General features: G+C 36.7%; 1 protein-coding gene across 1 annotated transcript in view; it reads left to right on the top strand.

Moving 5' to 3' along the window:
* LOC309634815 (uncharacterized protein) overlaps positions 1-22541 on the top strand; it is a 394864-nt gene that overhangs the window by 104448 nt on the left and 267875 nt on the right. The window contains exon 3 of the mRNA XM_082405281.1: positions 14858-14960. Coding sequence (XP_082261407.1) covers positions 14858-14960 — 103 coding nt within the window. The remainder of the gene's footprint in view (positions 1-14857; positions 14961-22541) is intronic.

Genomic DNA, 22541 nt, shown 5'->3' with positions numbered 1-22541 from the left:
AAAATTAAAAAAAAAGAAAAATAATTAATTAGGGGGAAAATGAAGGAAATACTGAAACATATTAACACTGGATTGGAGTAGTGGAATGTGGTTAATGTTTTTTTTCAGCTTTGCAAGAATTTTGTTCTTTTGTTTGTTTTTGAGGATTCAATGAATATTTGTGGTTTTGACTACCCAGATTCAAATACCCTTCCTCTTTGGAAGAATATCCCAGAATAAGTGGGAGGTAGGGTCTCCCACAACAGATGCTGAGAAGGGGTAACTGGTACCTTCCCCAGCAGCCTGGCATCTAATCCTTTAGGAGTGTGACATAGGCAGAGCCCATTAGACATTCTTGTCCGTGACTCTGAGACTTCGGGAGTGAGTAGTGGGTGAATTTAAGTGTCTATGGAAAACAGAGGAATGGTCATGTGTCCAGGAGTAATAATGCCAGTAGCTACAAATTAATCAAACTCTTCTTGTGAGGAATTTTGGCTGTGCCATACATACCTTGGGGTCTGTGGATGAGTGTCCAAGAGCTATGAACCAAACAAAACCATAGGCCACATATATTCTCTGCATACATGCATTTTTCTTTAAGAAGAATCCCTGGATTTCCTCAGATAGGCAAAGGATTTCATGACCCAGGATGGGCCAAGAGCCTTTGAGTAGGTCAGCATTACTGAGATGCCCTATCCATTTCTGAGTTCCACCTATTCCTTAGAAGATATCTCCACAAGACATTAATGCTTAACAGGCTGAGGTTTTAATGAATTGTCATTGATCTATTGTTTTAGTCAACTAATGAGTCAAATGGATGAATTCATTTGTTCAATTACTTAAAAAAAAAAAATGTGTTGCCACCTTCAATCTGCGGACATGGCTTGGCAGAGGGCATACACGCAGAGGAGGCCTCCTGGACTTCCCAGGTCAGGGATACACACAGATGCATGAAGCCATTGCAGTCTTTTCCTCCTGGCAAAATGGCAAGCTAGATGTCCTGAAAATTTCCCACTACAAAACATCTAAATACTCCAGTTAAAATACATATAGCATCCCCTTGTGAGGAATGACCTCACAAGATAGTAATAGAAATCCTCCAGGTCCAGGATGTGGGTGAGTCCTGTAGCCACCAGCAAACTATAGTCCTGGGTGGCCCCAAGCTTTGGCTTTAAAGGGCATGTGCAGAAGAAGAGAGACTTCTGTGGTCAATGGAAATCCAATACTGGGTTAACTCTGGGCTTTCCCGCAGTTATAAATATTGGATTCCTGGTGCTGCAAAAGTCGCCTTGTGACTGATATGTTTGGAGTTAAACAAGCCATTCAAACTCTTTATATCTCAAGTCCCCCACTAATAAAATTTTAATAATAATACTTTCATTACCTTTGCAGATATATAAAAATATTAATATGTGTTACATCATTATATCTATATATGGACAGAATTCTTGCATCAGACTACCTAGTAGGCTCCAGATGGACTACCTTGGTATCAAGTCCTCACCCCAGGTCCGAACAACGGAAGATCATCCATTTTATGCTTAAGGGATCACGTGGGCCCGTTTCCCTGCAGGAGCTACAGGTAGGAATGCCTTAGAAGGAAGTGTAGAAGGAATTCTGAGGCTTTGTCTGTCCACCTAAGATGAATAAAGGGATAATTCCTAAAAAGAAATCTTTTCTCCATTATAAACGGGAGTGCAAGGAATAATTATTTCTTTTATCCAAAAGAGTAACTTAAGCTCAATACTGTAATTCTTGAATTACAGTTTTCAAAGTCTAGTAAAAACAATAGAAAGAAAACACTTTTTATGCAATAGAGGATGCGTTACATGGCTTGATGTGTATTTTAATATGTTATATTAAAAATATGACTTAGAAAACTAATCCCAGTAGGCTGGGAAATATGTGATGCCTCAGTCACTCATCCACACGAAAGCATATAAGCAAAAGATAAAATATGTGACAATAGACTGAGTGGTGAGACTACCTAAGATTTGTATGTATTCTCTTTTGGGAAAGAGATAAATGGAAATGGCAAGAGTCTGTATAATATATTAAGTTGATTTAAAACTAATAATTAGAAAGGGTAGCTGAATCATATATTACAGTTAGAAATATCACAAAATTTGGGTGGTTTGCAAGCACTAGCTATAACTGAAAATATATTTATGAATATAGAGAGGTTACAGCTCTGAGTAGGCAATATCAAAATACGATTAGGCTTTGAAAAATGTAAAGTAATGCATCTTGGATGAAAATTCACAGATAATCAGGGAAATGAAGTTTCTGTACTTGGAAAGTAGTAATGTTGAATGAAACCTGGGAGTGATAGTTACAGAAAATTAGTATGAGATTGCACGGGATGATATAGTGGTTTATAAAAACTGTTTGGGCAGCACATGCAGAGATAACACATCGAGAGTCAGAAAAGTGTGTCCATTTATGAAAACCTCAGTAGCAGAAGGATGTCGTCGTTCTGGAGGGAATTCAGAGAGAGCTACAAAAATGATTGAGGGGCTGGAAGGGCTGATGTGAGGTGAGATTAAAAAGAACTAAATATGTATGGCTTATCCAAATAGAGACTGTGTCGCACAAAATGGAAGGTGCTCCCACGCTGAGGAAAGGGAGGAAACTTTTCAAGGAAGTTTAAGCAAAGCTTATTGGGAACATTCTGAGGAAAACTAAAAATGAAAAGTTAAGGTGAAATAAGGGCTTCCTGGTGGTTAAGTAGAGAAAATAAGTACAGCTTTCTGGTTCTCTAGGCCTATTTTCCAAAGTGAAAAAAATGCTATAATCTCCTAGTCCTTCAGTTTCCACATTTTTTAAATCAGAAGTAATGATTCTTCTTTGGCAAACTTAAGAGTTTTGACTGGTAAGATCAATTCTAGCCATATTCATTAAAATATTATTTTAAAAAATCTTGAATACAATCCTTAGTATCTAGTATAACAGGATACAGATTTTTTTTCAGTAATCGAATAAAGTTAATCTAATAAATGTACAGTATACTTAATTTACTTAAGTTATTATTACTTATTACTTTGATTATTACTTAATAAAATGTATTAAGAGTTAAACATAGGTGTACAATAAGAAAACTTGAATTTATTATGGTTTCTGACATCAGTTTACAGTCTCACAGATAAGTAAACATGTATTCAAGTACATAGGCAAAATATGGTAACAGTTAACAATAGAGGTTCAAGAAAGAGCAATTGAGATTCCAAAGAATCAAAAGGAGAATGTTTTGAGGATGAGAAGGAGGAGGTGGCATTTGAACTGAGCTTTGAAGTGTAGGAGGAATTCAACAAGGAGGGATTGGAGGGGATTCAGGATTGAAGAGCCTATGTAGGAAACCTGAGGGAAAATACAAAACTCATGGCAAAAGCCATGAGTGTCCTGGTGTGGCTGAAACAAGAAACCTGGAAAAGTATGGCATAACACAAATCTGGACAGGTGTGCTCTCACTCATTGGAGAAAGACCATGGCTGGGACTCTGATGGGAGTTGAGACCATATATAGACCTATGGTTTTCAAACAGTTTTTAGGCTTTCATCAAATAAAATCTTTAACAGAAGCCTCATGTATGGAACAGATAAAAGCAATGCTTCTCTGTTTGAAGTAGGTTTGAGGTCTAGATTTCTGCCCTCTTGCATCCCTTGGATCTTCCTTCCTCCCCACTCCCAGAAGACCCCAAGGCCTCTCAAAAGACCCCTAGAAACTGTGGAGCAGCTTGAAAAACACAACTATTAGCAAAAGGAACAAACGAGGATTTTTGAACAAGACAATGAAATGACCAGTATAGAACTTTAAACAAGTAACTGGGAAAAATGGAGAGGGTAGGTTAAATGAGGGGTTAGGGACTGTATGAGTCTGAATCTAGGTGGTAACTAAAGAATAGAAAAGATGTGGCTTTGATATTATAAAATCAAACAGCAGCTCTTCTTGATTTACAAAAAAAGACTAGTTGTAAGAAGTAGAATAGATACTCAGATTTTCAGAATGGATGAGTGAGAACTTACAATGTCACTAACTGAAAGAGTGTGTGCATTTTTATTTAAAACATGATTTTGGTTTGAGTTTTGAATCTATCGTAGTCTCCCTTAGCATCTCTATTGTATACCAAGCCAACATACAATAATAAACTGTACTGGTTTAGAAGTTATAGCTTGCTACAGTTTCTTTTTGTTGAATTTTGAATTACAAAATTCTGTCACCTGCACCAGAGGGGGAAGATGTATATAACAAGAATGGGATATAACTTTTTTCAGTGTATTCATTCATTCCTTCATTTGCTTGTTATGTATCATTCACTGATCATTTAAAGGATATCGCATACTACGGTAGATGCTGGGGTAATTGAAGTTTTAATTATTTACTTATATTTTGGATAGATTATGAACCTCTAAACTCCTCTTCCAAATAATCTTTAAGAATAATCCTTTCATGTTAATAGTTCTACATAAATACAATATTTTTTTCTGAACTTTTCCTTATTTTTATACTTCCTTTATATGTAAAACAGTGACACATATTCACATGAGTATCAAAATTCTATTCCTAAATCAAGGCATTTGGACCATGTGTTATTAAATGTACATATATTGGGAAATATTCCAATTAAGAGTTGAAATTCTCATTTATGTTTGTTTTTAATGGGACTCTAGATTTTTAAATTTCAGTCATCTTTATCAAGCCAAAAGCTAGGTTGGCTAATTCTATTTTGTATCAGCCAAGCAATATTCAAGTTTATTTTGGGCTAATCTGAAATTTATAATTATTTAAGGGAAATCTATATCCTAAAAGAAACAGTAATGTGATCAGGGTGTTCATTTCACCTATAAATCTCAGCGCCATGATGTAGTCACTTCTTATTTTGTATGGCTAGAATAATTCGCAACAATATTGAAAGCTGAAATAAGTTTTAAAAAGAAATAACTGCTATCAACATCTTCTAGACTATCTAATTAGAGAGGAGTTAAAAGTAAAAACGACATCATTAGGTATATAACTTCTAATATATGTAAATGTGCAGAGCTATACATTTTACATCTTATCTCATTTAATCCTCAAAACCTACATGGCAAGTAAAATCACCCATTTTATAAATGAAGAAATTGGAGTTAAGGAGGTTTAACTTGCCCAAGGACACACATCTAGTAATTAATAGAGCAAGGTTTATAAATTTCCAAGTCCAAGTACCTTTCACTAAAAATGCTCCCTACCAGTAAATAGTAAAGAATTCATTAATAAGCATTTAATATCATTGTCATTGGAGAAGGGGATAGGAATTGATACTTTATCACAAAAGTATCACAATTATCTTTCCTATCATATCTCTGCAATTGTCATTTACTACTACAATAGTATAGTCATACATAAATTTGACTTGATGTTTTCCTGCCTATTTTTTAAAGAGTTATCTCTGGGCAAATAGCCTTTTAGAAGAATATCTTTCAATTTGGATTTCCTGTAGATGAGCATTTGCCAGAAATATTGATCATCTTAGTCATAATGTCTCAAAATTACCATACAAACTAATCAATATCTTCATCTCAAAAATATTATACGAACTAATTAATAGTTTGAGAATACACATGTTCAAAGAATGTCAAATTCATTATAGATATTTGAGGGATTGGTCTGTAAACTATTTAGAAGTATTTACACAGAAATGCACATCAAACTAGATCAAGGTGTGGATAAATGTTCTTAGAGAAGGTAATTGGAGGACTGGTACATTGACATTTACTGCCTAGAAAGTAGTCAATTATTCTTGTTTTTCCAAAGATGTTTTGCCAAGTAACTAGACCAAATAAGACAAGAAAATACAGACAGTCCCCAACTTACAGTGGTTCAATTTAGGATTTTTTGACTTCACAACGGTGCAAAAGTGATACCCTTTCACTAGAAACCATGCATCAAATTCTGAATTTTGATCTTTTCCCAGGCTAGTGATATGCAGTGCAAACTCTCGTGGTGCTGAGCAGTAGCAGGAGCTGCAGCTCCAGGTGAGCCATGTGATCATGAGGGGACACAGCTGACACACTGACAACCATCTGTGCCCCTACATCTTTCCTGTTTTTCACTTAAGTAGAGTACTCAGTAAATTACATGAGATATTCAACACTTTATTGTAAAAAAAAAAGGCTTCGTGTAGAGATGATTTTGCCCAGCTGTAGGCTAATATAAGTGTTCTGAGTATGTTTAAGGTAGGCCAGGCTAAGCTATGGTGTTCGGTAAGTTAGGTGTATTAAATGCATTTTCAACTTACAATATTTTTTACTTATGATGAGTTTTTGGGGACATAACCCCATCATAAGTTGAGGAACATCTGTAGACTTTCCTCTTTGTAGAAATTCGCAGGAGTGCTTAAGTTCTGGCCTATGGGTCAAGATCTTAGCTCTGTGACTTCTTATCAACATGTCCTGGATACGTTATTTAGCCTCTCTGTGTCTCAGTTTCTTCACATGTAGGTAAAGATAACGTTATTGTGGTACGTTATTTAGCCTCTCTGTATCTCAGTTTCTTCACATATAAGTAAAGATAACGTTATTGTCTAATTCCTAGAGTCATTTTGAGTATTAAACTAAAAGAGTTAATCCATATGAGTATGCAGTCCACGTGGGTGGAAGTAGAAGAAATTAAGTATAGCTAGAGGGGAGAGAGTAATGAGTAGGATGACACGGAAGCAGCTGGGCAGGAGCAGGGCCAGGCCATGTGCTCTGGAGGCCTAAATTCTTATCCTAAAAATCCGGAGAAAACCTCGAATCATTTCAGGCAGGGGCATAACGTGATCAGCTCTATCGTACAGGACTAATGTTGAAGCTCAGCAAAGAAATTATGATGATGATTATTAAACTTGTTTTTTTCACTCTGGAACATACCAGGGTATCTGTTTAGTCATTTGTCATTTTGAAGTGGAATCTGGATCAGGTTCTGGTAGAGAAGCTCTGTTTCATACCTCTTAAAATAGAAAGACTCATCATTGTGTAGTAAAAGGAAAAGAGAATAATTAAGAGAAAGGACAATAATGTGTCTAAAGAAAACACAAGTTAAAGCAGGAGGCCAATAGAAAAGGTAGTGTTCATTTGAGCCATCATATCTAGAAACATATGTATAGTCTATGTGGTATTCTTTTATAAAAATGGTACCACATAATGCATCATTGTCAATGAGTAGGGAAAGAAAGAAAGGACAAAATTAAAGAATGGAAACATATATTGCTTATAAACATATATGCATACAGGAATAATAGATAATAGCATCTTTACCATGTTTTAGCATATGAATCTAGTACTTGCATATCCATGGATTAAAATATATAATTAATAAAAGTTTGAAGTTTTAGTAAAACTTGTAAAAGCATATGGCCTGAAACAAATTAATAATTTGTTTCATATTTTAAATATATATCACTGTAGATGTGGCTATATAATGCAACAGAAAAGAGTGTAATAAGGATATTAGAAATGAATTGAACTGGGATAATTTTGCTCAAAAAAATAGGTATTTGGGTTTCCAGAGGAAGAAAGTGTTTCTGGTCAGCCAGATATCAGCCAAATCCATAACGAGCCAAGCACAGCTCCAATCTATCATCTGGAGTGCACTAGTGCGGAGCCCTAGCTTAGCCAAAAGTTGAGTATAAAATGGACTCCTGATTCCTCTCCAACATTTTGCACTCTGCTTTGGCTAATGTTCATTTAGGTTAGATTGTCACTTTTTTTTGAAAGAAGAAAACATACTTCAATATAAAAATATTCTAGAGTAAGTTCTTTAAGAAATGCAAATGATTCTAAAGTTCAAATTATAGAGTTGGTTATGACTCTAGGTAACATATTTCAAAATATCATGTTATCTAATTATCAGAGTTTATCCAAGAAAGGCCTTTTCTCTCCCTCTCTCTTTCTTTCTTTCTCCCCCCCTTCCTCCCTCCCTCCCTCCCTTTCTTCTCTCCCTCCCTTCCCTCCTTCCTTCTTTCATCCCTTTCCTCCTTTCTCCCTTCCTTCCTTCCTTCCTCTCTCTTTCCCTCCCTCCCTCCTTTTCTTTCTTTTTCTTTCTTTCTTCTCTCTTTCTCTCCCCCTCTTCCCCTTCCTGCCTTCCTGCTTCCTTTCCTCCCTTTCTTTCTTTTTCTTCCTCTCTCTTTTTTTCTTTCCTTGGCTAAACTAACCAGGTGGTTGTTGGTTGCTTCCTGTTCATAGACCACAGTCTAACAGAACGTGCATTCTGATAAATAAATAAAAGCTAATTTATCATTGAGGGGTTTTTTGGTTTACATTTTTTACAGCCAGTTCTAGTCACTACATTGCTTAGTCTTATGTTATCAATTTAGAGAGCACAGGAGACCAACCTTAAACCACTATGTTTGTCTAATACTATATATAGAATCTAGGTCTTCAGACTCAACTAATTATTATATTAAGGAAACTGATCATGGGAGATGACTCCATAAAACATTATAGAATTTGGATATTTCCCTAACGGAAGCATCTAATGTTTCTGCAGAAGGCATATCATAATTGCATGGTACTTCACAGATCATAGCAGTCATAGAGTTTTTATATGATTTTATCTCATTCATTTCTTCTATATTAATTTGCTCACAAAACTATTGTATACTAGCTATATACAAAATCAAAGATATCCCTGATCTTAAAGAATTTATAGTCTTGTCACTTACTCTTTCCATAGACTATAAAATGTGCCTCTTATTATCTCAACCTGAGGCTTAAACATTTTAATGATTTAAATCAACAGTGTGGGAGTGCTGGCTAAAGTATTCTGAATCCATGATCTGAGTTGCTGACATAGTCTCTGTTCATCGACCCTTCCTAGTAAGGCCCCCAATGTGCTGACAGTAGCTTGGTTTCTGGAGTCAGGTGAATCTGAGTTAGGATCCCAACTCTGTCTTTTAATACCTATATGAATGTGAGCAAATTACTTAACTTCTCTGTGACCCCATATGTGATAGGGATTGGTCAGGCCCACCTTACAAGGTTGTGAGGAAAATTACATGAGAAGGTGCAGGTGAAACACAAAGGGCTGAGACTAGTGTGAGGTGACTGAGGCACTCACTGTGGGTACAAAAATTTAAGGAGAGAGTGGCACCAATAAATAAATAATATTTTAATTCAATATTTTAAAAATTCAAAGTGGGAATTTATGATTCATAGGCCAGCTGCCTGTTTTTGAAAAAAAAAAAAAAAAAAAGATTTTATCAGAAACCCAGTTGGGGCTTGGGTGAGGAAGTGAGTCAGGGTCATACAAGGGCAGGTTTAAATCCTGTTTTTATTTAAAATTTTGATATTTTATTCATCCTTGTAGTAGGCAGAATCTCAAATAGCTGCCCAAAAATGTCCTTCCCAATCCCCAGTATGTGTAAACATGATGGGCCATCATTCTCATGATTATGTTATGATATGATGTGCTATGTTGTTATGCTGTTATTTTATGTCATGCTATGTTATGTTATGTTGTATGTCACAGTTGGCTTTAAGATAAAATTATCTGGGTGGTCTTGATCTAATCACATGAGCCTGTAATCACAGAGAGCTTTCTCTGGCTGATGGTGAAAAAGAAAGGCAGAAGTCAGGGAGATTCTAAGTGTGGGAAGGATTCACCCTACCAGCACTGCATTTGAAGGCGGGAGCCACAAGCAAGTACTGTGGAGCAGCTACAAGGAATGAACATAATCAATAGGTTCAGGCAACGAGGAAATGGAGACCTCAGTTTTACAACCATAAAGAATTGAGTTCTGCTATTAACAGAAAGGAGCTTGGAAGAGAACCATGAGCTACAATTTGGTTTCAGCCTTGTAAGATCCTAAGTAGACCCAACCATGCCTGTGATGGGCTTCTGATCCACAGAAACTGAAATAATAAATGGTTATTGTTTTAAGCCATTAAATTTGCAGTGATTTTTATGCAACAATAGAATTAATACAATTATGAATATCTTGCATTAATTTCTATTTTAAAATATATCATATTAAATTACCACTTATCTTGATTATTGAGCTTTTTTGGTACTCTGTTAATTTTTGTACTTGAGTAGATTGTCTCATTTACCTACTCTAGTCCTGATCTTTCAATGTTTGACTTCAAGTAGGTACACAATGCATGTTGTTATCTTTATTAGTTTACAGGGTCCTCCAATCTAGTGTTATTGATAAGGAATCTCCTTAATCTTCCCTATTCTTTCAAAGTTTCTCTTCTCCATCTGCCCTCCCCACCAATGGCCAGTATCTATACCTCCATACCCACATCAGAGCCACCTAGTTGTGGGACTAGCCAGGTGAGTAGCTATTAAAGCAGTATCTGAAGGATATCATCAGATATCCTGCCATGTAATTATTGGGTTGGCCAAAATGATTGTTTAGGTTTTTCCGTAAGATGGAAAAAACCCAAATCAACTTTTTGGCCAACACAGTATCTTCTTTGAAACTCCCCTTCCTCTTAAACAGTTCGAAAGTATTTTCCTCCTACATCCTTGGACATGTTTTTCATCATTTGGAATGGCGCTTTGGATTCATATGAATACTAAAATTTACCCCCACTGATTTCACCTTTTTCTTGCTTGCTTTTAAAAATATTTTTGCTAAGTTTAGGAGATTTTGGACATGCGTGTTTGAGAAACATGAGTCTGGATATGGGAAGAATAGAACAAAAGTGGAAATGCTAATAAATTTGTTCTCTGATCTAGATTACATGTGTCTGAGTTGTTAGATGAACTCTCGCTCAGGAGTTCCTACTTTATTACAAAAGGAAGAGAAAGAAAGTAGCCATAAGAATCATTCATAATCACCCACATTAATGACTGTTTTCACTATGATTGAATCATAGATATTTTATGTCTATAGAAAGTGGTCATTTTTACTGTGCATGTTGATTCATAGTTGCATAACTAATCATGACAACTTTATTAATTGCTTATTATCAAGGGTTTTCTCTTTTATTAGAGAACAAGTGACTTCCTTCCCTTACACTGGTGTGTGTATATTTCTCTGTGTGATAGAGATTAATGCATAAAGCTTTGCAGGAAACTGCCTCATTGATTTTGTTGCCTTTATATTTGTCTTTCTTAGATGACTTCCACTAACATAGATGGAGGTTGTATAGCCCATTTCAGTGGGACACCCAGGGCCCTGCCTATGGGGGTTGGAGTTCTAGCTTAAATTCAAGCAGCTGAGTAAGTAAGAGGTTAAAGGGATATTTTTAGAGAAATGAAGGCATTGTATCATTGATTATTTTTAAAGTCCCCATTGTAGCACTTCTTTGATGGAGGTACTTTTATAAAGTATTAGTCCATGTATTTTGTATACCAATTAAAAAATGAATTGCCAACACTGATGTAATGATGTGTCTTGGAATTTAATTTAATGTTATAAAGAGTTGTACTTAAGTTCCATCTCTGGAATCTATGTGTTTAAATATCCCTATGCTTTATTTTCAAATTCTTCAAATCTCACATTAGCCAATCCACTGCTCTACAGTACAATTCAGAAATGTTTTCAAAACTCCATGTTGTTTTCATCCCATTATTGAGGTTGAAGTTTATTCTGAGATTTTTATGTAGAAAATTCTACTCTTAAACATAAGTTAATCTCGCAGCATCAAAGGTAATGATGAATAAATGAAACCCATCTCAGTTCATGGTACTTCCTGTTAGAGAAAACTCCCCAAAAAAGTCTTTATTGAAGAAAAGTATCAAATCAGTACCTTAGAGTCTTCTCTGCTATGATAGTGCATTGAATACCAGAAAGCTGATGGGGTAGTTTTAAAAAATGTCCTGACAGAGTCAAGGTGATGGCCATTTTTAGCTGCCCTGCTATCCATCACCTCTTTCAGCCAAGCATACTCCATCATATGCAACAGCCTCATGAATTTATGCATCAAGCTGTGCAGCCAGTCGTGCCGAGGGCGCTGGTGACAAGTGAAATTGCTGTGCGCCTCATTTAGCTGTTTATTGCGCCTGAGTACGTGTTGCAGCTGTCATCCCACGATGGGATGATAGTGCTCGTTAATAGACAAGACAGGCAAATAATGATGGAGGCCACAGCAAGAGAAGCTCATCTGCCAATGGGCTCTGAGCAATATCACAAACATCCACAAAGTTTTCCATCAAAAGCAGCTCTGTAAGGAAATAGAGAGGGCAGGGCTGTTCTTCATAGGACTAACAATGGAAATTAAACTTTTGAAAAAAGTGTAGCCCAGTGGATTGTGTAACTTAGGGCTGGCATTTGGGGTTCCACACTGTGTTTCCCTTTTAAAAGAATCACAGGAAATTGGCCACACTCACCAAGGAGGTTTGCTACCAATATTCAAGTTAACTATATTCCTCCTACACACCATGGAATTAACCTTAACCCACTGAGCAGTCAGCCTTATTCTGCTGTCAACCGTGGCTCCAAGAATTTGCGAATGTTATTTTTAAATTATTTGAAGACTTGTTTCATACATTTAGGATTTGGGATTGCTATCTTTCAATTCTTCTCAGTAATTCAGTGGAAAGTAACTTGGAATAGAAATATTCTATCTTTAGATTTGAATGGAATTTTCTTTTGTATAAAATTGAATTATACTCAAGCATTCATATCTTGGCATATAGGAAAGAGGCTCTTAATAAAATCTCTCCCAGATGAAAGTCTGTTAAACAACTGATTTTCATTTCCTTCCTTCCCTGAATGTGTGGTGCTTAATCTCATGGGTATTTTACAGTTGGTGATTAACAAGTGCCTAAGGTATGGGCTTAAATGTGAATCTTTATGATTTTCCCAACAGGTTATTCATTTTATAGGATTATGGAACTTAAAGAGTTAATTAACATGTTTGGTGTAATGAGATGAAACAAATTCTGACAATCCTCTGCAGGCTTTTATATACAATAGTAATACCCAAGAGAACTTGAATTCTATCTGTGCCACCTGGGTATTATTTTGAGTCTCAAATATAGAAACAAATATCAAGGTCCAAATTGTAAACTCAGAACAGAAATATTTATAGAAATTTATAATTTAATAGAAGAGCTGGGAAAACCCATAAGCATAAAAAATGAAAATCAAACATAAGAATAATCATTAAACACGCACACTATTTGGGAAATGGCTTTCTTGGATATGATAACATGTGGCCATGGTCTTTGTAGTGGTATCTATCTTACTATGAGGAAGGACTGCCAAGTTTAACAAAGACGTTATTACTAATAAGCATGTTAAGAATCATAGAAAGTACTAACCAGGCCTACATAGCCCTTATTGGGATCCCAGAGCTATAATGATGGAAAAAAACATTTCACCCTTTAGTGTGGCCTCCTCATTTTAAAGATGAGGAAACCAAATCCCAGAGAGGCCAAGTGACCTAGCAAGGTCTGTGGTGAGTCACCTACAGCATCTGCAGTGAACTCAGGTTTCTGGTCCCCTAATGTCCTCTAGAGCTGCCTAGTCTGTGACATTTCCCACATCCTTGCTGTGACTGGTGGTGTGGGCTATTTTTTACTATTCATTAACAAATGTATTATTTGTGTTTATATGTTACTTTGAAAGAATTTTCTGATTTGTTTATCATTTATATATGCTTATTTCTTTAAAAAAATAATATAGAGGAGTGGGGAATACAAGGTATCTAACAATAAGGTTAAAATAAGGGCTGTGTCATGTAAGAAAAGAGAGAGTTATAACCAAAAAGCTCAGACTAAGGATAATTACTAGATTTGAATATAAGATTCACCACTGATTTAAAAGGGTTGATTCATTCTTAAATGTGATCCTTGTCTTTGAGCCAAAAATTACTTCAGTGAGAATGGATCTTCAGTTTTATGATGGAAATAAATGAGAAAATACAAGTTAACTTGCAAAGAAAATAGTTTTATGATGCACATTTCAAGAACATACGTAATCGTAAAGTGAGGCCCATCTGTATTAATTATTTAAAGGTCCTTCCTTCTTTAACACATTCATATCTGTGACTCTTCTGTTATTCAAAATGTAAAACAAAAATCATTAAAAACAACTCTCCACTGGGTATCTTGATGCAGACATATCTATTGTCTTAGATGTCTTTGCTAAACGCTTAGTATACAAGGCAATGTATATTCTACAATAATTAATTTGGATGCACGGTAGACATCATTATCCAGGAGGTACAAAATCACATTTGGATTATACATTTCAGTAGTGATTTAGCTCAGAGTCTTAATGTAAAATCCCATGGACCAACATGTAATAAATTTATGTACTTTATTTCCTTTCCCTGTTTTGTGCTTACTATGGAATAATACAGTGGGAGCTATATTATTCTGTTCCTTTGCTTTTTCAAAAATAAAAACAACAAAAATCTTTCTTCTTTTTTTGGCATTTACAGAATGGTCAGCAAATTTGACTATGTTGACTCCTTTTTCTTAATGAAATGGAAAAGAGATGTGTGTTATACACACACACACAAAGTTTTATTAATGTTTCATAAAATGGTTGCTACAATCAAAGGAACTGCTCTGAAAATTAAATTACTGGGCTGACTCTGAAAATCAGCATAATATGCTCTGTTTAATTCAGTCATGCTAAGATGTTAGATTCTCCTTCATTCTCTCAGCTTTCTCTCTCCTTCACCTGGGGGCATCTGCTGATGAGTCTCTTCTAGAGGTTGTTTAATGACTATTTTACAGGAACTGTCAGCTTTCTAAAGCCCAGTGGCATTGGGCGTCACTGTATTACCAGCCTTTTTATACAGTTTGCCTGACTGTAAATCGGACGTTTAAAAGTACAAGAAAAGCTCCTATTTGACTTAATGACTGACTGATGCAGGTCGATTAATCTTGCTATGCTCAGATGTTTTACACACAAAGGTCATCTATTGTTTGTTTATACTCACTTTTCTGATTTTAGAAACAAGAAATAAGAAGACCATTTTGAGAAGAGCAGATAGTCACCTTAAGAAAAATCCCTGTCATACGCACTCTGGGATTTGGACTCAAATCCTAATTATACAGTAAGTGAAATGAACACAACCTTTACATTAACCTAATGTAAAGCTGCAAAACCGTGATACCTGCTCAATTTGGTTAAAGAAATTGAACATGGTGGCTTTTTTTTATTTTTATTTTTATTTTGGCAGGAGAGGTTATTTGTGACATTTGACAAAGTAGATCTTTTTGAATGTCTAAAGAAAAATATTATTTTCCTCCCCAGTCCTTACCCCTTTTTAAAAAACCAAACAAGAATCTTTTTAGCAGTATCTTATTTTACTTAGGGCATTACTTCTATTCAACATTAAGTGTTCTACTTAATTAACTTTTTAGATTGAAAATGTATCCTTTTTTTCAAATTAGATTAATTCATCATAATCTTGAATATAATACAAATTCTCTCTTCTTGAATTTTAACATGAGTACTCAGAGCATCCATCAAATTATTTTTGTCAGTATTAATTTTTGATCAAGGGATAATTTCTTTGATCAAAGAGTAGCCTAAGATCACGAAAAGCAGAACACAGAAGGTAATGCTGAGGAAATATTCAACAAGTTTGTGAATCTACTTTTAAAAGTTAATACAACGTATCAGAGTTATTCTTCAACCAAGCAAAATATTATCTAACCCTTGGTTCCTCCAAACAAATGCAATGGAACCATGATTCCAGCACTTTTTCCTGAGTGCAGACTTCCTACTGTAAGTGACTACATGAGAATAAGACCCAAGAGCAGATGCGGCATACAGGGAGCAAGGATGGTTGTAAATGCCTCCCCCTCCTTTTGAGAGTGAGAATAGTATAAACACTGAAGAAAAGAATAGAATTTCTGCTATTGCCAAGCAATTCAGGGTATTAAAAAGCCACATAAGTAAACTTAAGACTGTTTTCTGTTTGAATCTCAAGTTCATATCCTACTATCAAATGGCCATAGAGCAACCATACGTACTAAAATGGTGCATAAAATTCTGGCAGTTTTTCTTAACATATTCTTTGACAGACATTTCTATGGGCAAATGTAGGAGGAGAAGGAATGACTGACTGGCGCTCTCTGATAGCACTTGCAGAGCATCATGTAGCTGCTCGGAGGCATAGCTCAATTGCCTCTCCCCGGGAAGTTCCAGGACTTCTTTTACTGTACAGCTCCTTCCTTGGGCTTTTGCTGCACTGAATTGTATTTGTTTGTTTACATGGTGATCTTTCTCTGGAGATTTGTCCTCACAAGGGCAGGGCCACTTTTATATTTATCTTTAACAAATCTCAAACATGCCAACACCTAGGGCAAGGTTGGGCATAAGATAAGCACTCAATAAGTATTGCGTACATTAAGTAACCAAGTTAGAGTGTGTTCTGTGTTCAGTAGAGAACTTACTAAGGTATTCTAAATATTAAATTCCTCATTGGAATTCAGACTGCCTCCTACTGCTAAGCATGAAGGAGCGATGGGATTGGACATGGAGATGGAGGTTCGAGTCTCAGCTTTGCCAGTTTGTGACTACCAAACAAGGCACTTAAACTTGAGATTCTTCCATTTCTTATCTGTAAAACTCAGGATTGGATATCTCTCTGAGATCCTTGACAGCCACGATAACTCTGATTCTTACACCCCTACTATTCTCATATGTGGCCAGCCATTTTCTTTTAGTCTACTTGCAACTGTAAGTTATTGGGTTGGCCAAAAAGTTCATTTGGGTTTTTCCATAAGATGTTATGGAAATATTATACTAACAGCAAACATTTACTAAGTATTTACCTGTGACAGTGATATTAGGTTTGTGACATTAATATTATCTCCTCTAATTCTCACAAAAGTCCTATAAATTAAGTTTTTACATATAGTGAATCTGAGGCTCAGAAAGACTACTTGTCTGAGGGATCACATTAGCCACAAGTGGCACAGATGAGGTTCAAGCCTTGGTCTCTCTGAAAGATGATTTTCCTGCTCTTTCCTTTCTGCTGCCTAATTCTATCTGGGGCTCATTCCTTCCTGGACTTCCAAAAGGATAGTACTGTAATATTTTAAATAGTATTCCTGAGGGAAACAGGAGGACCCTATGTGCAAAGACCGATTTATTATGAATCAAATACTCTGAGTTGTATTGTTATCAGAAGTGATAAGGTTCCTCTGATTCCCCCATATCTTTTCTCATCCTCTGGTGGCCAATGTTATGCATTTTCAAAACAGCTGGCCAATGGACTCAGTGGCCATAAAATAGAGCTCAGCAAGCTGCTCACACAAGGACTGAACTTGTGACCTCAGCATCATATTCATCACACCCCAAGCAATTGAATTAAATAGCCAAAGACAAGTCTAACAAACACTGCATGAAATGAAACACAACCTCAGAGATGTGGACATATTTATCATTTAATCCATTTATATCTCAGTTAATATCGATAGTTTAATTTAGACTAGTACTTTGTAAAACAATGCACTAGGAACTGCAGAGTAAATGCACAGTCTGGACCTCTAGAGCTTAAAGTGTGAGGAGAGAGGCAGTAACAAATGTGTGGATGAACACAGGTCCTAAGAGAGGACAAGCCAAGTGCCATGGAGGTACAAAGCCAGAAGAACTCTCACCCAAATGTAAGGTAACAGCAAAAGCTTTGTGTGGTGACCCCGATAATCTCTCACTCCATCCCAGTGCCTTTCCACATCTACAGAATCCTTTAAGATAAGGAATAGCCCCCAAGTTATCACACCAAAATGACCTCTTAGCAGCTCCTTGGCTCTCATAGCTTCATGGATCTTTAGTCCTTGTAATGGCTCTGGCTTGACTTTAATCCTCTCTATATTACGATCTTGTTTTTATCTAACCCCAACAGATCCAAGTGATTCCCAGTTTGTTCTTTCTTTCACTGGTTCCTTCATCCTGTGGGTACTAACTGGGCCTTGTCTTTGATTTTGCTCTTACCCCCTAACTCTTTTAGTTCACCTGTACTGCATTATACTGACAGCCCTGCTACAGTTACTATCTGGGTTCCCTGAAGGCTTTGCTCCACTCTGTTCTCTCCAGCTTTCAGAGAGCCCAGAGATTTCCATTTCAATCCTTTTGGGATGCTACATTACTGACTGCCTTGGAACAAGTGTTCCAGAATCTATAGTATATTTTGAAGAGATGAAGTTAACACTTTATTTTAAATGGAGTAAACCAGAAACTGTGAGCTAAGGATTTAACCCAGGTTTAGCTTGACCAGCAAGACTTTCAGCTAATGGGTAAGGAACTAACTGAGGGAACAGAGTGTCAGGAAATGGCTTCCTCTTCTTCAGTGCAATGGACCAAATCCTGATCCCCAATATGATGGAGACGGAAGTGAGGGCCTTTGGGAGATAATTAGGTCATGAGGGTAGAGGTCTCTCGTGAATGGGATTAGTCGCTAAAGAGCTCTCTTGCCCTCTTTCCATCATGTAAGGATACACAGAGAAGAAGGAAGTCTGCAACACAGAAAAGGGACCTGACAAGAACCCAACCATGCTGGTACCCTGAACTTAGACTTCCAGCCTCCAGAACTGTAAGCAATCAATTTCTTTTGTTTATAAGCCATCCAGGCTGTGGTACTTTGTTATAGGGGCTCAAATGGACTAAGACACTCATGAATCTTCAACCTCTCCTTCTCTACTGGCATTTTCTTTAAAGAAGTCCCTCAGAGTCAGGTTCTGCAAGATGCAGTGTCAACTAAACTGAGCATATGGGAGAATGTGATGGTTTGTTTTATTGCTTCTATTGTCTACAAATCTGTTGTTTCTTTCTAGGAATTCAGTCCATAAAATGAGAGGGGTTTTTTGTTTGTTTGTTTTTGCAGAAGAGAACGTTTAGCTGTTTATAAATTTATTTATTTATTTATTTGTGGCTGTGTTGGGTCTTCGCTTCTGTGCGAGGGCTTCCTCTAGTTGCGGCAAGTGGGGACCACTCTTCATTGCGGTGCGTGGGCCTCTCACTATCGCGGCCTCTCTTGTTGCGGAGCACAGGCTCCAGACCACAGGCTCAGTAGTTGTGGCTCACGGGCCCAGCTGCTCCGCGGCATGTGGGATCTTCCCAGACCAGGGCTCAAACCCGTGTCCCCTGCATTGACAGGCAGATTCTCAACCACTGCGCCACCAGGGAAGCCCAAGAGGGGTTTTTTTAAACCACCAAAAGAAAATTTTTTAATTAATAGAGTTTAGAAAAATAAGAGTGCCCGCTATTATTGTAAAGGAAATAGTAATTTACACAATGGCCTCTCTATCAATGCCAGCTCTTAAGTTAGTATCCCCAGCAAGCTACATATAATATTTATAGTTTACTTCAACTTCATTATTACTATATGTACCCAAATTCTTAAATTAGAGTAATCTCAATCTTCATTATAGACAACTTCAATGTTCTTTTTTTTTTTATAAAGTTTTTTTTTTTTTAATTGATTGATTGATTGATTGCTATGTTGGGTCTTCGTTTCTGTGCGAGGGCTTTCTCTAGTTGCGGCAAGCGGGGGCTGCTCTTCATCGAGGTGCGCGGGCCTCTCACCATCGCGGCCTCTCCTGTTGCGGAGCACAGGCTCCAGACGCGCAGGCTCAGTAGTTGTGGCTCACGGGCCTAGTTGCTCCGCGGCATGTGGGATCTTCCCAGACCAGGGCTCGAACCCGTGTCCCCTGCATGAGCAGGCAGATTCTCAACCACTGCGCCACCAGGGAAGCCTCAATGTTCTATCTTAATATACATTATATTTGGGATCCAGTTTAGGCAGGTCATGCCCCTGAGTATGCTTAAATGTTTTTCTAAGATTTCTGTGAAATAACACTGACTAAAAAAAATCTATAACAGTTTAATAAGGATGAATTCCTACCAGCAATTGCATATCAAACATAGTATAATTGAACCCCCATTTACTAGAAAATTGTTCTCCATTGCTTTGACAACAGAATTTGGGGACCTTCTGAAGTTCCTCTTCACCGTTTTCCCCATAAAGTTTCAATGAGTTTAACAGATTGTCTCTTTAGATCTGTAACAATGACTGGAATAGGAAATTCAGACAGCAAAAGAGGTTGCTTCTTAGGCTTACTGCCAGATTTTGAAAACCACTATAACAAGTCGTTTCTGCCAAGTGCAATCTGAATGCTGGCTAAAACATTTTTAAAAAATGGAAAGAAACCCATGCTGACTAATAGGCGCTAATGTGTGAATAATAATTAGCTCAATTAAGTGACTGGTGCTGTGTGGGTGAAATTTTCAGAATACAAAACATTAATGTAGAGGTTTACATACACGTAAAAAAAGCTTTAAAATGGGCTAATGTGAGCTGTGATATATGGAAATGTTTATGGGTCAGTATAACAATTGTGGAATTTTCATTGCAGGTATGTTAATCTAAGGTATAGAAATTCTATGAATGTAAATTAGTGTTATGACCTTATAAAGTCCTCAGAGATTGTGTCTATATCTATACCTATATCTGTGGCTACAACCCTACACATGGAAAACAGGTTTTGAAGTCTGACATAAGGGGTAGTAACACTAAATTAATGTGCATGCAGGGAGATCAGCTCGGTGCTTTGTGACCACCTAGAGGGGTGGGTTAGGGAGGGTGGGAGGGAGGGAGATGCAAGAGGGAAGAGATATGGGGACATATGTATATATGTATAACTGATTCACTTTGTTATAAAGTAGAAACTGACACACCATTGTAAAGCAATTATCCTCTAATAAAGATGTTAAAAAATTAAAAAAATTTAAAAAAAGAATTAGTATGAAAAATTAACTGTAAAATATCAATAATTTTTATAGCAATATTTTAAAGTGATAATATTTTGCATTTCTTGGGTTAAATAGATTTTTAAAATTAAAAAAAATAATAAATGTGCATGGAATTAGAAAAAATTCACATATATGAAACCACACTACCTGGATGGCTACTAAGATAGCTATTTATCCCTGCCTGGCTCCTGGTCACCTTCCCTCCAATCCATCTATGCTTCTATTTTTAAATCTGTCTATATGTCTCCTATCTGTCTCTCTGTCTCTGTCTCTGTCTTTCTCTCTTCCTCCACCTATAATTTATCTGAATATATAGGACCAGTTTTTCAGTAAATAGTATGAAATTATAGCTGAGAATCACCATGGGCTTAGTTCATCTAACACAGAGAATAAATTATTATTCTTAGAAATACTGCTGTATCAAGGTCAGGGTTGAGGTCATCTACAAGGCAATGTAGAGGATAGCAAATAATTTACTAGCCAGAATCACTCACAGCTGTTGGTGTGTTGGGGGATGGGAATCTTTCTATTAGAAATCTATACTCATTTAGCTTTCAGCAACAAATGCTTTTAAGAGTATAAAAAAATTCTGTGTTGTGAGCTTAATTAAGAAGCATCAAATTGTCCACTTCTTTTGTTCACCTTTGGAAAATATATTTAGTAGCTGATGATTAGCAACCTGTGTGTTTATTCAACAGGAATAAGGAACTCTAAATCAACATGTTCTAATGCGCTGTCCTTCGCAAATGAAGATGACACTATTGATTCACAATCAACGGGCATACATTTACTTCTTCTTTCTTTTAGGGGGTTAAAGTATCGCTGATGAATAGACTATAATCCCCAGTTTCTTACCTTGTCTAATTTGTGACCAACAGCTTTAATTTAAGAAATAGCTGCTCAGGACAAAACAGGTGGCCCTTGATTGTGAAACAGAGTTGTTTTGTTGTTGTTGTTGCTCCCTGTACAAAGTGACCTGGAGGGTTTTTAATTAGTTCAGATACTCATAGGTTTCTGTGTTTCAGAATGTTTTTATTTGATGGTCTCATTCACCACTACTACTTGTTATATATTCTCTCTACATGCTCTGTACAGCTAGGAGTGTGCCTCTGAAGTAAAGAACACAAAAAAGGGGGCTAGCAGGAAAGAGTCTAAAAAATATTAAAGTCAGATACCCTAGAGGTGAAATTGATCTGGGTCTGCAAACGTGGTAAGCAAGAGCATGGTCTGAACTCTGTAAACTCGACTCAAGATTTAAGCCCATCTTTATCATTTCACTCAAATTTCAAAATATTATGAAGTGTCCCCTTGGTTGACAGATCCTGTTTCTCTGCTCTCTAACCTGTGTCTTTCCGTCTCTGCCTTCAGTAAACGTGGCTCTAAGCAAAAGAGGTTTAAAGACGAACTAAATAGGGCCCCCACTTCTCCAGCGGGAAATACTGACAAATAAATAGGTAATTGTCTAATATATATGTAAAGAGTCACAAGTACAGGTAGAAGGGATACTCAATCCATGCTGCAAGTGGAAGGGAATTAAGATGGAGTGCTAGGAAAAGCTTCTTAGGGAACTGTTTCTGTTATCCCTGAATTTCAAAGCTCTCCTTCTCTACTGATATTTTCCCTGTACTCTGTAAGCATGCTCAAGTTTCTCCTTCACTAAAAGAAAGGAAAATCTCATCAGCCCAGTGTTTCTCTCTAACAAGTACCCAGCTCTTCCCACTCTCTCAGTCAGCCAGCTTTCTTCCATGTGTGGTTTACACTGCCTCTGCTTTCAATCTCACCACTTAACTAAAACTTTTCTAACTTTGTCAGCTTTGAACCCTCTTTCTTTTTAGAAACTCTTCATTTGCAGGAATTCCTAGGCATAACTCAT

The sequence above is a fragment of the Balaenoptera borealis genome, assembly GCF_965194805.1.
Source record: "Balaenoptera borealis genome assembly, chromosome: 9".
NCBI lineage: Eukaryota > Metazoa > Chordata > Mammalia > Artiodactyla > Balaenopteridae > Balaenoptera > Balaenoptera borealis.
Note: the sequence above shows the minus strand (reverse complement) of the source record. Positions and strands in the feature narration are given on the sequence as shown.